The sequence below is a fragment of the Anas acuta genome, chromosome 1, assembly GCF_963932015.1.
Source record: "Anas acuta chromosome 1, bAnaAcu1.1, whole genome shotgun sequence".
Lineage (NCBI taxonomy): Eukaryota > Metazoa > Chordata > Aves > Anseriformes > Anatidae > Anas > Anas acuta.
This window is the reverse complement of record NC_088979.1, coordinates 62,029,574-62,046,157: the sequence shown is the minus strand read 5'-3', so window position 1 is coordinate 62,046,157 and position 16,584 is coordinate 62,029,574. Positions and strand designations below refer to the sequence as shown.

The 16,584-nt window shown below is 40.8% G+C and overlaps 1 protein-coding gene across 14 annotated transcripts in view; it reads right to left on the bottom strand.

The window, feature by feature from the left end:
• The window catches only part of MCF2L (MCF.2 cell line derived transforming sequence like), a 152,489-nt gene that overhangs the window by 63,532 nt on the left and 72,373 nt on the right, over window positions 1-16,584 (bottom strand). For 13 of the 14 annotated variants that reach the window (XM_068678742.1, XM_068678787.1, XM_068678771.1 and 10 more), the window contains one exon: window positions 1,247-1,330. In XM_068678742.1, the coding sequence (XP_068534843.1) occupies window positions 1,247-1,330 (84 nt within the window). Of the gene's footprint in view, window positions 1-1,246; window positions 1,331-16,089; window positions 16,238-16,584 lie in introns of those variants that run through there. The other variant, XM_068678780.1, reaches the window with a different exon arrangement.

The window sequence follows — 16,584 nt, the reverse complement described above, 5'->3', positions numbered from 1 at the left end:
CTTAGTTTAGCTTATGAGGCAGGAATAAGTTATAAATAATGATCAGCTGCTGTAACAATGAGATTTAAAAAGGTTTTATCACACAAAGCAGCATGTTGTTTTGTTCCCAGGTGTCCCTTAATCTGATGCAGGAAGGGATTCAAAGGCGAAAGAACAGTCAAAGTCCAACTTCAGCCTAGAAAGGTTAACCTCCTTCATACTGAAGGAGGCAGGGCTGCTCTGCAAAGCTCATCCTTCTCCATGCACTGGAGGGAGGGCAGGGCAGTAACTCCAACAAGTTCACTGCTGCACATCTGTGAGAGTTTTACAGACAGGAAGACAAGAAAAGAAAACAAACACAACAACACAGAAGTTTATCAGACTCCTGTCTCAGCCTGATCAGTGAGCATCTCCCTTTATCCGTTAGGGATTAGTCACGGTTGGTCCCAGCATCTGGAGGGACCAAGCTCAGCAACTGATGCCTGCACAGCACAAACACATTGCTCACCTGGCACAGGTAATCCAGGGGCAAAGACACGCTGTGCTGTGTAAACACAGCTGTGCTGCTTTTAGAGACAGCTTTAAGTCCACAAAGCCAGTTCCTTTGCAGAATGAATGCAGGGATGCCAAGAGGAAAAGCCCTTCCAGAGCTGCACGTGTCTGAGCCTGGCACTGGGACTGCTGGGGAATGTGCTACCGTGGTGCTCGTTCAAACATTGCTCTGGTAAAGTCCAAGGTGTTAGCTTAAGTTTCAGTACTGAAGCTGACAGCAGAGCCAATGGCAGCTTAATCTGCAGTACGGGGGCCACGAGACCACAGCTACATCAGCACACCCATGCTGCATCTCCAATTCCTGACAACAGCTCAGTTAGATTGGGGAACTCTCTGTCAGGGTGCAAGCCCTGTCTCAGCCACGACCACTGGAAAGCACAGCTCCCTTAGCACTAACTACATGTTTGTGTACCAGGCTCCTCCACACTTCCTTATTCATTTTTTCCCCATTTATTCCTTTATCCTATCCTCATTTCCATCCCATTATCCTAGATGCTGAAAATGATTGATAATTTGAAATTTCCATTGTGCCTTATTAAGTAAATACCTTCACTTTTTATAAATCCTTAAATAACAAGTATTGGTAGTCTGTATTTTCAGTTTCTTATAAGGAACAGATTTGTCCTATGTGAGGCATCAGAAACCATGGAGGCATAACAGGCCCAGCTGTACAACTGAGCAGTATCCACATGAGGGAACATCATAGACTTCTTACCTGACAGGTAAGCAAATTGTTTCTTTAACTGGTCCTGAATATCCGCAGCATAGAGGGGAATGATATCCTGATGCATGATTTCATCTGTGGGAAAAAAGAAAAAGAAAAAAAAAAGCATTTCAGTCATTTTATACAAAATTTTAGAGCAGACATGAACAACAAAATCAGCACTAAGAAAACAAACACACAGAAAATGGTCTAAGCTTTCAAAAATAACGTGAAAATATTTGGAGTCTTTCAAGTGTTTGCCAGGGGCAAACTTTTCTTTGAACAGCATATTGATAAAAGATTAAGAGTGATGTAGATTTGCTGACACGTGGAAGGTGTACTGGATGTCACTGAACCAGACATTGTAAAGCTAATATTCCTCAGGAGTGATGTTAAACAGTGAGATTTTACATATCAAACGCATTTTTTATTAAAACCTTCTCAATCTATATGAAAAGAAGCAGAACAAATGTTAGCATCCCACTTGCCAGGCCTCACTGAAACCATCCCACAATGTAGATCTTCCCAGACTCCAGCGCCTACCAACTCCTCAGTGGATTTTATGGAAGGAACAGCAAACAGCTCTGAAAGCATCGGTGCTATACCATCCAAAGGGAAATTCTATTGATGAATAACCTTCATTATTCCACACAAAGGGAGTATAGCTGGCATTTCTCATGCCAAATAAAGGGTAGGGTCCTGCCAGAACCTTGCCTAGGGCCTAGATACCACAAGGCAGCACCGCTCTGCGTGATGGGCCTAGCAGGCCTGGAAACTCGGCCCCACGTGGGATGCACTGTGGAATGGTTTTGCCTAATCTTTTGTCTTAACTCTTCTAGCTCAGGTTAATGACAAGTGTAATAATTTCCTGAATCTTAGCTTTTGGCCACAGTATCTGAGCCAATGTGCTTACCCCAGAAGGGGAAGGTCAAGCAGAAATCTAAGTCTTGTTAACTGCTTGAATCTGCTGACCACAATAAAGACCTCCATTTCTAAGACATGTCAGAGTTGCCTCGTTCACTGAGCTATGACCTTGTTCTTAAAAAGAAAACAAAAAGTTTTACTCTCATGATTCCTAAATATTCATTATCCTATATTTTTTGAGCCTCATTGAAAAGCAGTGAAAGAATAACAGCATTTTCATTCCTTGGTTTTGAACTTTTTTTTATGTAAAGAAGTTTTGTTTTTGTTATTTTTAAGGTACATTAAATGCCATTAAGAAACACCCAGTTCTTATACTCAGAACCGTAAGAAGAAGTGAGCAAAAATAGAAATGAGGTATAGGGATAAAGACTATCTGTGTTAAAGTACAAGCTGATTGAGCAGAAGCACTGCTCTGGCCCTCTAGGATGGGCTTTGCTCTTACAGAGACCTTTCAAATGCCAGAAATTAAGGGGAGAGCCCTACATTGCTATGAGCAATTCTCATGCGTGTACAGTTCTGCGAAATGCAACTATTTGAGAACAGTTCCCCAAAAAGCATTCCGCTATTTCTTCCAGATAAGCAACAAGTCATACTGGGAAACAGAACTTCTCTGTTCCCTTTCTGACAGCCTGACAAGAGGAGCAGCCGTGATCACTGTCAAGGTCACGCTCTAATCAGAGCTATTTTTCTGCATCCGGTGAACGGCTGCTGGATCAGAAGACCTCTGCATACCATGCTGTCAAATCCATAAGTGGGCAGATTTAGCTGTCAAGTCATATTTCTCCAAGACCTTCAGTTATGTCATCATCTTAAGGTCTTAAGGAGAAAATTAGGAACAGGTCTCTTACAAGCCCCATCTCAGATGGCCAACTCATTTCCAGAAGAGGGGACTCACCTCTCCTAAAGAAAACAGATTTTATTTTTACTCCAAGTGCTTTTTAATACAAAGAGCCCACCTGCAGCAGTGGTTAAGACACTAAAGCCAATCCCTGATTCTGCAAGGGAACCCATTTAGCTGATCCTATGACAGGATCAACACCAACTTTTTTGGTGGGAGATAGGAAAATGGAAAAAAAAAAATCACTGTGTAATACACCATCCTGTCTACAGTCACATGCAGAAGTAATTTTCCTTACTGCCACATAAGCCCATAATAAAACAGGTGTGAGTTGCGTACATAGGTAAATACATGACATGTAATATTTAAATAGGCAAGATGTTCATAAGTCAGGGAAACTATATTTTATGTCTACCAGACACAAGGATTCCTGCTTCCTGTCATGCCTGCATGATCAGTCACGTTGCTGTCCTGACTCACGCCACACAGAGATGCAAATTGCTTTGGTTGCCTCACTGCTCTCCCTGGCAGAAGCAACAGCTTTTGCAACCCGCCAGGGCAGCCCACAAACTTGAGATCACACACTTTCACTGACGGTGCAGCATTTTCCTCCCCCTGGTTTAAAATCTCAGTTTTATTTCAAAGAGCCAGCATCCTTGCAGCAGCAGGAGCAGCGTAGTGTGCCCACTTACAGACCAAAACCCTCCTGAAGCCCATCCTGTTGTGGCTCTCTGCCAAAGCACAGCCCTTCCCCACCTTGCTCTGGCTCATCTGGTTTCACGACACACTTCAGGAAGCAGATTGTGTGTTAAGATCAGAGCTGATTTTCAATAATTAAAAAATAAATAAATAAATAAAAAAGAGAGAGAGAGAGAGAAATAGCATAAAACAAAGTGAGGAAGTGCAACTCTTGAAACTCCCGAGCTGTTTATGTTCAACAACTTGACAGGATGCACTTGAACCCAGTAGCAGAGATGGGCTGAGGAAGAAAACCATGAAAGCATGAGGCAAAGGATAGAGAGCAAGCTAAGTACTTGAATGAACAGTAACCATCAAAAATGAGACATGGGCAGAGAACGTCCATGAGATTAAGGAAACAGACAGTCTTATACAAAGTCAGGACTCTGGGAATTTATTCCTGCTTCTCCATCACATCTGCTGTGAATTTTATCCACCATTTATCAGCCACAGTATCTTTTTTTTCCACTTGACTTCTCATGAATAATCTTCATAATCCAAAAAGTTACCTTGACCAATAGATGGCATTCATTACAACAGAACGAAGTGATGTGACCTTGAAGTTACAATAATAGGCAAAAGTAGCAGTTATCCATGTTAACCACCCTTGTTGGTGATAAAAAAAATAAATAAAAAATCTGCAGTCACATTTACGAAACAATAGAAGTTTTATCATGTATTTAGCTGTGACAAGGAGCTTGCCCTTCTACGGATGAAGGGCAGAACCCAAAAATACAAATGCAGATACAAATGTAAAAACACAAATACAAATGTAACACAAAAGCAGAAGCACCCCAAATGTGCTAATGCTGTAGTATCCAAAGTCATCCAACAATTCCCATGTTTCTGCAGCACCCACCAGAAAGAAAAGGCAAGTTTCAGTGAAATTGAAGGCTTCTCCTAATCCATGTTGCAGCTGTGTGAGGGGATTGCAGTTTCCATAGAACATTACTTGAACACCACTAAAACAGTTGGTGTGACAAGCTACAACATAAAAAACCTGGACATGCTACAGAGGTCAGTATGGGCTGCAAAGCCAGCACAGGACATTAAGTTCCGCGCCCAACCACTTTGTAAATCTTTATGCACTGCAAGCTAGGAAAAAAGAATAGTTTCAGTGCTGTAATTCAGCATTTTGGTTAGTCAGAAGTTCGATTTAAAGTTGCTTGGGGCAAGTTTTGTTTCTTTTTCTTATAGGATATAAGAAGGATTCATTTTTGGGCTTCCTACACTATGTACCTAGTTTAAACAGATCATCACTAACCTCAATCTCCATGAATGATAACTAACAAAAGGTTCCTCAGCCTTTAAAAGCCACACTGGAAGCTGATGCTGAAATGTTGCCCTTTAGATTTAATATTACATACAATATCTGTCATTCATTCTTGTTTGCACTGCTTTGTGCAATCCTATCTAGATGGTAGAGTAAATCAACAGCCAATAAGGATTGGAAGGTAAACAATAATCATTTCTGACGTTTCCTTGAGCTAGATTGGATTATTTAAAACAGAAGGATAAAACAAACACCAACAACAACACCTTGACACACAAGTGTAGAAGGCTGTTGTAAGTCACTGATCATAATTGTAAGAACAGCTTGCAGACTTCCTGGTATTTACATACTGAAACAAAGAAAAACCCTTAATTCTTTAATGTAATTCTTTCATTACTCCCATATCCATTACTCTTTCCCAGGCCTGAAGAGTTGAAATACTGGCATAAAGCTTTCTTTAAGATGCCAGGATTCATTTTTTTTCTTGAAAAGCACTCACAAAAAGAAACACATTTTTCAAGTGCATCTCTCAGAAACTGGTCTAGCACACCGGCAACAGAGTAGGTAAGCAAATTGATGTCAATTTAGAAGATGGAAATAGCATACAAACACAAACTGCTTCCAAATACAGATTATTCTTAAAAGCAATCTGTAAGATATCCAAAACTGTTCCCAAGCAATGTTTCCTAATCCTTCCTGCACGATGGCTGTAGGAAGAGTCTTCAGTGCACAGGTACCAAATCTCAGTTTGGGAGGGAACAAACCCAAACTTTTAACAGCTTTTCACTCTCCAACTCTCCCCTCCAAACTTCACACAGATATTTCTTGGAAATACCCTTTAAATAGAGAACCTGCCACCTGCTCCATTCTTTAGGGACAATCCCCATTTTAGAGAAGCTAGTAAAGTGCATATAAAAATATAGAGTTACTGAAAATCTGTTTTTTTAAGGAATTCTTATGGCTCAGACTCTATGTATACTTACATGAAACAGCACCCTCACAGCCCAACGTTTACCCTGTTTTACCTTGACTGTCTCACACAGTATTTTCAAAACAGAGACCCAAGAGAGTGTCTGTTTTTCTATATGTAAAATTCATAGCTGAAAAGAGATACTTGTACCAAAACATGCTAGAATATCCAGTCTTTCTTGAAGAGCTCATTTAGAGTTTTTCTCAACAGTCTGCTTAAAATGAAGGCCTCAAGATTTATAATGCATCCGGTATTGTGACTACTAATGAACAGTAAAATAAGACTCTGCGAAGTCATTGCTGCTATTTTTTTTTAAATTATTTTTTTTTGTTTTGTTTTTGTTTGTTTTTTTTTTTTAGTTTTTAAACTGAACACACACAATAGCTAGAATGTGCAAAGATTTTTTTCCTAAGCCAGCACCTGGAGGTTCTTTAAAATAAATAAATAAAAACAAACACAAGTTCTAGCATTGAAATTGTGTCTAGAAGACAGATGTCATCTTACTAATGTAGAGGGATAAGTTACAAATGAGGTTCTTTATACATATATATACATATACACACACACACAGAAAAGGATGTTTCTCTTCATAAAATGTGCTTAAAAAATCACCTTGCAACTCGATTTGAAATCTTGCTTTCATAGTCCTCTCTCTATGATGGAGGAAGATGGCTTAGAGAGGCCTGACCCCACATTATCAGAGGCAACTATAGGATTACTATTTAATAGTTTGAACATAAGGGCAAAAAGATAACTCGTGCTTGAGCTGGTGCCAGAAAGCCCTGAAGAAATACAGACCTAAGAAAACAATCGATGTCACTCAAGTCAAGATTTTCACTTATTGGTTAAAAGCCTCCTTTCTTTTCTGAACAAACTGAAGCTTATCTCATTCAGACTTGGTCAGACAAGATGGAGCAAAACCATTTTCACAGAACACATCACTGGAGTTGCATTTGAGAAAACCACATCGACATTACGCTGAAGAGGGTCTCCTAGCAGGACTCATTAGCCTCTTGTAATGGGTTTAATCCAATTCCCACTGAGCCAGCTGGAATTACACCACCCTTTGAGTAGCTTTGAATAAAATCCTGTGTCCATTACTTTGTAGCAGCTCGACAGCCAACCTGTTTGTACTTTTATACACATGTGGACACAATTATGCCTTTCAACGCAAACCCCAGTAACACATCATAAAGCAAACTACAAATCATTTTCCTGCCTCTTCTTTCTTGCTGAGTCAACAACATTTTCCTGAAAATGCGATGATGGCTTCGCTACTAAATGCATGCCTTAAATTGAAGAAATACGTCTTGTTCCCAACCAGTTTTATTTTACATCTCTTCTGGAATGGCCCACCCACCCAAATGGTTGCATGTGTTTTGTGAAGGGGGACTTCATTTGACAAATCTCTTTAGTAAAGCCCCCTTCCATCTGGAAATTATAAGTACAAGATAATGGCTTTCAGAAGGGTTCCTTCATCTCCCGCAGCCTCAAGGCAAATTTTTCATTGCCTCATCCTTTTCTCTTCTTCTTCCCCCCTCCAACCACCAGCCCTAACAGCCAGCTCCTTTGTGTGGCCCCCAAAGCAGGAAGGGCCACAGCAGCAGGGCTGGTGAAGATAGTTTCATGTCGTGCCATGTGGAAGAGGTCTAAAGAGACTATCATCATGCAAGGAGAGCTCTCCAGATTTAAAATGGAATTTGACAAGGTGCTGTTGAATAGTCATGATGCCTGCAAGCTCTACCACTAAGTATGCCCAACCCGAAAAGCTGCTGACCAAGTTAATCTGATCTATGCACTATTTGTAGCCACGTTGGACTAATTACAGGTACTTCACACCAGTGTCCATAACAAAGTATCAACATCTCACCAGTCCAAACTACCTTCAGGAAGAGCTCATTTCTATTTTATTTGACTACACTGCCATCAAAACAAGGGGACAGAAAATGCAAGTGATTAATTCCCCAAAATTTCCATGCAAATCACAACTCTCAAAGTGCAGTTGGGAAGGAAATTACCACCTGAATAACACACTGCACTCTGCCAGATTGTTAGCTTCTGGTGAACTAAAATATCCCAAGGAAGCAGGAAATACAAATTCTTCACCTGCACCAGCATCCCAATTGCTAGCCCAAATAGAAATAAAACACTCTGAGTAGCTTCATATGGCATTGGTCTCCAATAATTATTTCAAATGACACAGGTAGGTAAGAACTTTACTATAAAAGCTTAACAGCCTACACAAAAGCTACATCTCCTGTTTCCTTTCCCAGTTAGAAATTACAATTACCTTTCAATAGCCCCGATGCACAAAACCAATCTTCAAGTTGAGATATTTTTTCTTTTAATTGAAGCATGCTTTCCACCCCCATGGCACGGTTAACACCAGCTTATTTTGCCCCTTTATGTTAAAGGAGCACAATTTAAAGTGCCTTACCATGGGAGGACACAGTAGGACAGCATACACTATTGCTACAGTATGCAATAAAAAAAATAATATGCATGCAATAGAATGATTCTATATAGAGCCCGCTGGTGCAATAGGCTAGTCTGTAATTCCATACACTTTCAATCTTAAGTAAGGATTTAATTGAGTCAAGACTTGGAAGTGGAACTGCCAAAGCAAATCTGAAGTCTTAGGGATGATGTTCCCTCTATTATAAGCTCACGTATTTCTGACCATTGGAAACTTTAACAGAGCCTGTAATATTTCTGCAGAACTTCCATAATCCCTAGTTTTAGTAATATTTAAGTGATTCCATTGAAATGAAACTGGAGAATTCTTTTTTAATCATATTTGAAGAACACTACTGCTTAGAAAAAACATATCTTAATCCTGAAAGGATGCAATTTGTCTATTTAAAATCAGAGGACATGAACTTACTACGTGTGAAACAACAGAGAACTAAGACATCTTTATATTATGTAGATGCCTACCGAACCTGCTTTATTCAAGCAATTCCTGCTTCCTGTAATCACAGTTACAGGAGAAAAAACAAAAACAAGAAAAAATTGTCCATCTGGTGCTTCTTTGAGATCACAGACTTGGGGCTTTGGCACCCAACTACCTACGAAATTCTGAGGTTGATGGTCTGGTTTCCATGTATGGAGATTATCCACTGATCTTTCTTTTGAAAAAAATGGCTGAGGGGTACTGCAAATGCAGTGCTGGCATGAGAGGACAAGAGGTATAGCAATCCCCATTTTCTTTGTTCTGACTGTGAAATAGCTACTCAAAAGCATATTTTGACAACCAACCAAGATTTTGATTTGCTTCAAATGCTTCTCTAAAACGTTTGGACTTGAGACCTTATTACACATGTCAAAGGATATCACTGCCTTTGTTCTTTTCTTTTTTCTTCTACCACTCTTTTCCAGAAGGCAGCAGAATTCCTAGTCTTAGTTTGCCTAAATAATATCACCTCAAAGTACCTAAATAATATCACCTCAAAGTACAAACATCAGAGGAAATCTCTCCTCTCTTCCGCGTATAACAGAAGTACTCACAAGGTACTGGGAATGCTAAAAACTCCTGCTTCTTCCTCCTGTGTCTTCAGTCACACCTACCTGACGCACGTACTCCATTGTCCCGGAGCTTCTCAGAAAATCAGCTTTAAGGCCATTTTACAAGCCTGATCAAACACTAGCTAATCTGTAACCAGAGGAAGACTGTGTAATAATTAGGAAGTCAACCTAGAGATCAGCAAAATCTACTATTTCTTTGTACTTGAGGAAAATCAAACCAAGATAAATCAAATACGAAGCTGGGCAAAAAGAAAAAAAAGATGTTGCAAGTGGTGCAAGAAAGAATTACCAGTTACAATCTGATTTGTTTTCACATGCTTTTGTTCTATACAATACTTACATACACCTAGTCTCTTTTGGTGACAAAGAGACATTCTTTGTGCTATTTCAGGTTATGATAATTATTCCCTTACTAAACTGAGACAAGGAACTTTGAATCATTCCACACAGCCGCCTCATAGCATAACTTTTTGCCAGTAGCGGAGGACTTACAGAGAGATAGGACAGCAAGACTGTCACATGAACCCACTACCTAAAAGCAAAACTTCACATAGTGTATATGACATGTCATTGCTAATGCAACAGTCGTATTCCTCTCATCCCCTTTCCAGGTTGTCCTAAAGAAAACCAATGAACTGATCTTCTGCCTGCTGATAAACTTTCTTCTCTTTTTGCAGGATAGTTTCCGACTGTTAGGAACCATGCCCCCAAAACAGGGTTAACAGATATTGCCAAACCTGCGGCATTAAGTCCTTAATATTGCAAACTGTACTGAAGATATAGTATAAAAATATTTCTGAAGTATTAGATGTACTTAAAGCTATCTCCAAGGAGCAATTTCTGCAAAAAGAAAAGGATTTTTTTAAACAGAACTATTAGATACAGACTGAGCATCAGAGAAGAACGTTCCCCTACAAGTATTCACGCACTAAGAAGGTGATTGACCCAGATGTGTCTCACTCAGTACTTTATCAAGCAAGCCTCCATGGAATTAAAAAAATATAAATGTTAGACTTAGGGCATTAGATCTTATTACACGCAGTTGGCTGAGAAAATTATTATGGGAATTTTGTTTTTTAAGTACTAAAGCCTTGTAAAGAGGGGCGAAAAAACAGTCTTACCAATAGAGAAATTAGAAAGAACAACTCTAAATAGAAGAACTGCATGCAAATTACAAGGCATCTTTAGCATAGCTTAAAAATTGGTGGTGCAATCAGCTTAAGCACATACCCTAAAGCACAGATCTTCCCAAGCAACCAAACTGAGGACTCTTCACTACTGAAATCCTCTACTTTCAAGATTCTCCCTGCAGAAAAGCACACATCTCAAAGCATATCCAAAAGCTTTAAATGAAAAGTGAACACTTGCAGAATCAGCTGCATGAGTATCTCAAAACTCTACTAAACAGGACTTTGTTTTTGCATGGTATTTTGGAAACAAGATATTAAACAAGGTGTACTTTTGCTCTTGATTGAAAATTGAAATCATAGTTATAAAACAGCAAAGTGGTAGAAGCTAGTTGTACACACCTATTTTGAAGAGAAGTTCACCTCCTCAAAGAGAATTACCAACCTGCACTGCTGCGGTATGATCCCGGACAGTGTTTTCCTTGAAAACTGGAAATGGGATTCAAAGTTCAGTGCTGCACCTTAACACTGTGATAACAACCACAGGGGTTTCAGCAAAACTGAGGACAGATTGAACCACTTCTAACAGACAATGAATTTGATAGTACTCAGACATGAGCACATTCCGCCATGGAGCTGTACAGTTACAAACTAATAGTTTGAAAGGGGATGTAAAGAACTTGATGCATCTGACAGCCTGAAGGAGGAACCAAGCATTCACCAAGCAGCTTACATGGTGCTGAGTACACTTTCCAGCTAACGTGTGTTTAACTGCAGGGGTTTGTCAGGTTCCCAGTACTCAGGACTACAGATGGCTTACAAAGAAGGGGCTGACCAGTTGGTAACCAAAGCGGCTGTCCCATCTCCCCAGACATCCCTGAAGTGGTGATGGAGCAGCTCTGGAACTGCTGTGCCTTACTGCCTGGTGTCCTTAAAAAGATGAAACCCATCACGTCTCTCTCAAGCAGTGCTAATACTAACTTCTTCTGGCAATGGAGAGGCAGGACATGGTTCAGTATCTCTCACAGGCAGCTAAAGAATCCTTTAATGCCACACAGGCAGCTCTGCTGCTCACATCCAGCATTTTGGAGGCAGCATGCTCAAGTTTTAGCAGGAAATATTCTTCTGCCCCTCCTCTGCTTCAGAGATCCATTTTCACCTCTTTTAGGTCTCAAATTAAGCATCCATTCATTATCTAATCTCAGAATTTGGTACACTGCTGTAATGACTAATCAAGTTCTCCTAAATACAGCTCTGGCCCTGTAAGCAAGGGGTTATTTTTGATGTAAACTGACTATGCAAAACAAAATCAATGAAGGCATTATTTCTTGGATTTTTTTTCAGTGTCTCATCAGAGGAAAAACAAACAAACAAACAAAAAAACAACACAAACAAACAACAAAAAAAAAACAGGGTGGCCACAACAACCCCCCCAAAACAACAAACACTAGATTCTGAAACTGCCTAACCTGAATGTTAACTCTGTTTTGAGGCGTTGGTTTGCTAACTTTTAAATCCAAAGATTGACAGCTCTTCCTCTGAAGCTTGTGCTTTAAGGGAAAAAGGGAAATTGCTTAAGATTCTTGGAACACAAAGTTTCCATATTTTCTATGTGCCAAGTACAAAGAAAATGCATGTTTAAAAAGTAACAAATTGCTGTTTGTTCATTAAGAGAAATCATAGTTCATTGTCTCAAGTAAAACAAAAGCCTTGCTTAGTGCTTAAAATCAACAAATACCTGTCATATTAACTGAGAAGTAAATAGATATGCTTACTCTGAGTTAGATGACTAAGTGGAGCTCAGTGGAGCTGATCTTCAGTTACTACAACTCCACAGACTCCATGAAATGAAGGTTTATAAAAAGCAGTGTCTTTAAAAAGCACTATGAGCTACTGCTCTTCCGTTTTTGAAGGCTTTGTGTCTTTTGCACACAACAGAAATGCAACAAGGCTGCATTTGGAAGAGAAAAGCCTTGCCAATGGAAGACTGAGTAAAAGTTCTGAGTATTTGATGCTTCAGCAAGTACCCGAGAAACAGCAGCTACAGAAGTATTTGAGGAAAAACAAACACACGCAAACCACATAAACATACTAGGCTCCCATGGTAATGATGAGAGACAAAATCTCCCATCCATCACGTGAAGCCAAGAGGGGAAAGAGCAAACTTTGAGCTTGAACTTCCCTGCTGGTGGGTATTTTCCTCTAAGAGGTCATTTGACCTCTCAGGATCCTTTGAGACTGACCACAAGTTAAACTCAGAAAAAGCCAAAAGAACAGCAAAGTCATACTGACAGCGTGAAGACAAGCATTTCCTTTTAAAAGCCTGGCAACAGGTCCTAGAAAACACCAGCTCAGTGCTTTCAGTGACAGTGTCGAGGTGCTCTACAGAAGCTTGGAGCATCCACCCTTGCACCTCATCCCCTGGGTCTGCCTCTCCCCTTCCCCTCAGCCCTGGCCTTGTCTCTGCTGGCAGCTGCGGTGCTGGAATGAGCTTCCTGGCCTCCCCTTGCCTCCTGCTAGTGCCCAACAGCTAAAAAGATCAACTGCATTTGTTTTCTTGAGTTGTCACTGGCAGAGGTCTTGCAAAGTCAACCTGTAGTTGGGCCTGCAGGCCTTTAGAACATAGGTGTTGGCCTGGGGCTTTTACTGTGGTGTAAACTGCACGGGGTCATGGCACGAGAAAGACAGTTCCTCCACCAGCGATCTACTGACTTCCTCACGTGGCATCATAAGTCATTGTCCTTCACTCTGCTTAGAGAGTTGGCTTCATCTCACGGATGAACTGGATTAGATCTTCTCGATCATTCTGAGGCACAACCTTCTGACACTACAGCACAACACATTTCACTTTTGCTTCCTCTGTGGAGTGCCCTGATGTCTTCCCCCATGATTCACAGTAGTTTCCCTAGCTTAAGGGGAAGTGCTTCCCAAAGTACTTCCACCCGCACTGATTAAACTGACCATGTTGGAAGTGATTAAAGTGACCACCTTTAGCATGCAGAAAAGGAGGCTCAGGGGACACCTCACTGTGGTCTACAGTGGCCTTAAAGGAGGCCATAGTGGGGTGGGGAGCAGTCTCTTCTCCTAGGCACGAAATGATAAGACAGGTGAAATGGTCTTAAGTTGCACCAGGGGAGGTTTAGGTTTGATATTAGGAAAAATTTCCTCACTGAAAGGGTTGTGAAGTATTGAAACAGGCTGCCTGGGGAAGTACTTTGGTCACCATCCCCAGACGTCTTCAAAAGATGTGATGTATAGATGTAGAGCTTAGTGACATGGTTTAATGGACTTGGCAGTGCTAGGTAAAAGGTTGGACTAGATGATCTTAGAGGTCTTTTCCAACCTAAATGATTCTATGATTTATTTCAGTTTTTAAAGGCCACTTATGTTTATTATAGAGGACTGAATGTCTACTGAAGCTTTGCACAGCAAAGGGATGAGAGGGAACAGTCACATGCTGCAGCAAGGGAACTTCCAGATCAAAATAAGGGAAAAATAAAATCACCACAAGAGCGAGACTGGGCACTCTCCACCCTTGGAAATGTCCAAAACTCACATGGACAAGTTTCTGAGAAACCTATTTCAACTTTAAAGATGACCTTGCTTTGAGCTATGTGGCCTCCAGGGATCCTGTCCAACCTCCATTTTTCCTGTAATTCTGAAGGAATTCCCTGGCCAAAAGTCCCCAAGTCCACCTCACAATCCCAAAAAGAAAAAAGAGAAACTTCCAGAAGGGCTATCATGGGCTTACAACAAGAAAATTCATGCAAATTAAACTGCGTACTAAACTCAGTATACTGACTTTAAAAATGAATTCAGAATAGGGTAAAATTTAGCTAGGTTGACACACCTCCTGTAGCACAGGCTAATAAAATCTGTCTACTGCTATATGGTATATCAATTTTCTGTAAAACAAAAATAAGAACAAAATAACAAAACTAAGAAATAGCATTTCCAAAGAACAAGCAAAGAAGAAACATCCCAGAGTCATAATGAAATAGCACTGCTTTCTGACTAGACCCAACCAATGATTTGTTTCCTCAGAGCTGTTCTCAACCCTTTGTGGGTACAAAGGGCCACATGCCAACAGCAAACAACTTTGCAGGATGCAAAGCTCTCTCCCAGCAGTAGGTCCCTTCCCGCTGCAGTACTATGGCTCTGACAAGACCATGGCAAACAAGCATAGCACTGACTGGCCTTGCTTTCCTCCTTTCAGATAAAGCTTCCATGTGGGACCACGTGGAAGAGGACTAAGAAGACTTTTGTCTTTCTCCCACATTTCCCCTACATAAAAGCAAACCAGGAGAACCTCTCGGAGGGATCCTCCAGGGGATCCAGTCCATCAGGGAGAGCCTGCTAGCACACGTGGACCCAGGGCAATACAGAGGCAGTGCTGGCTTCAGACCCCTACTGTAACATCCCAACCAGGTCAGCAACTTCCTACACATGCAACACGTCTACAGGACAGGAGATGCTCTCATCCCCATTTGTGTGTTGAAAACCAGAATTGCTCACAGCTATCTGCAGTCTTTAAGCCAAATAGAGAATTGGGTCCTGCAACCTCATCCAACATCTATCCCCTCTTTTCAGTTTGTCCATCCTTCTTCCTATCTCCCTACTTTTTCTCCCTGTGATGGACTGACCAAGGAATTCCCCAAGATGACATAGTTTTCCTCAGAAATTAAGAAAGTTTCCAAGAACTGAGAATAGGAAGATCTGAGGTCTCTCTCCTGCTTTCATTCTCTCCCCTTTGCTGACTAGAAAAATAAAAACATCCCGCAGAGCGCTCAAGGCGGAAGAGGAAAGAACAGCACTGAAGAAGGGGATATCACCTCTGTCCCTTTGGAAGCTCTGAGCACAAAATTTTTTCAACAGTGTCACCACGAACATGCTCAAGAAATGGTGACAGATGAGAAGTAAATTGAACCTTGGCAGTTGCTAACAAAAACAGCCCTGCAAGCTTATTTGTCAGTAATTAAATAGAAATTAAAACTCCCTGTGTTTAATCATAGAATATCCCGAGTTGGAAGGGACCCACAAGGATCATTGAGTCCGACTCCCGATAATTTACACAAGTTGTCCTGGCACAGCTACATGGCTAACACCACATTTTGACACAAAGCACCACAATTTGAAACAAACCATCCCCTGGATCTGCAATTTAAAACAGAACCCCCCTTTCATATAATAGCCAGCAGTATTCTAAATCCACCTCGTCCCTCTCAGCAAATGTAAGAATGCACGTAATGACCCATATTTACTCAGAATGATTAATCCCTCCACAATTTCAATCTGGCTAGCTTGCCTTTTCTCCAGTTTTTCGTTCATTTCTCAGAAGCAGCATGCCTGTTGGTATTACCCGTAGTAGCACGAAGTGCTCCTGAGAAGTGGAGCACTTTGTGACTCGCTTGCTGATAATTAAATTAGCAATACTTAGCAGAAGATCCACCCTTCACCTACCTGTTTCATTTAATTTTGACATTTCAAAAGCAGCGATAGTGGAAGTTTAGACACCAGTCCATCAATCCAGTGCTCTCTCTCTGCTATTCCTCTGCAGTAGTCATGCACACCAAAACCAGCAAACAGAACTGGAAACGTGAATACAAGCACCAGAATAAGGAAGCAATTTTTGCCTGTCCCTATTTCACAAAACCCGCTTTCAGTTTTGCCATGGACTGTAGCTGCACTATTAACAGCAAATAATATCTCCACTGTTTCATTTATATCTTAACAGAAACAAGATTCCTATAGAAAGCTCTGACAGAAGGAATTTAAGAAATAATGCATTTGAGATTAACTCTCCTATACTAAGAACAAGGGGATGCCAAATGACATCCTCTGAAAGAGACTGTGCTCCCCCCTCCCCCTTCAAATAGGGATCAGGGCAAATTACATGTCTGTTATTCACATGAAATGCAGCAAACTGAAAATTAAACCCCACATTCAGGAACAGCA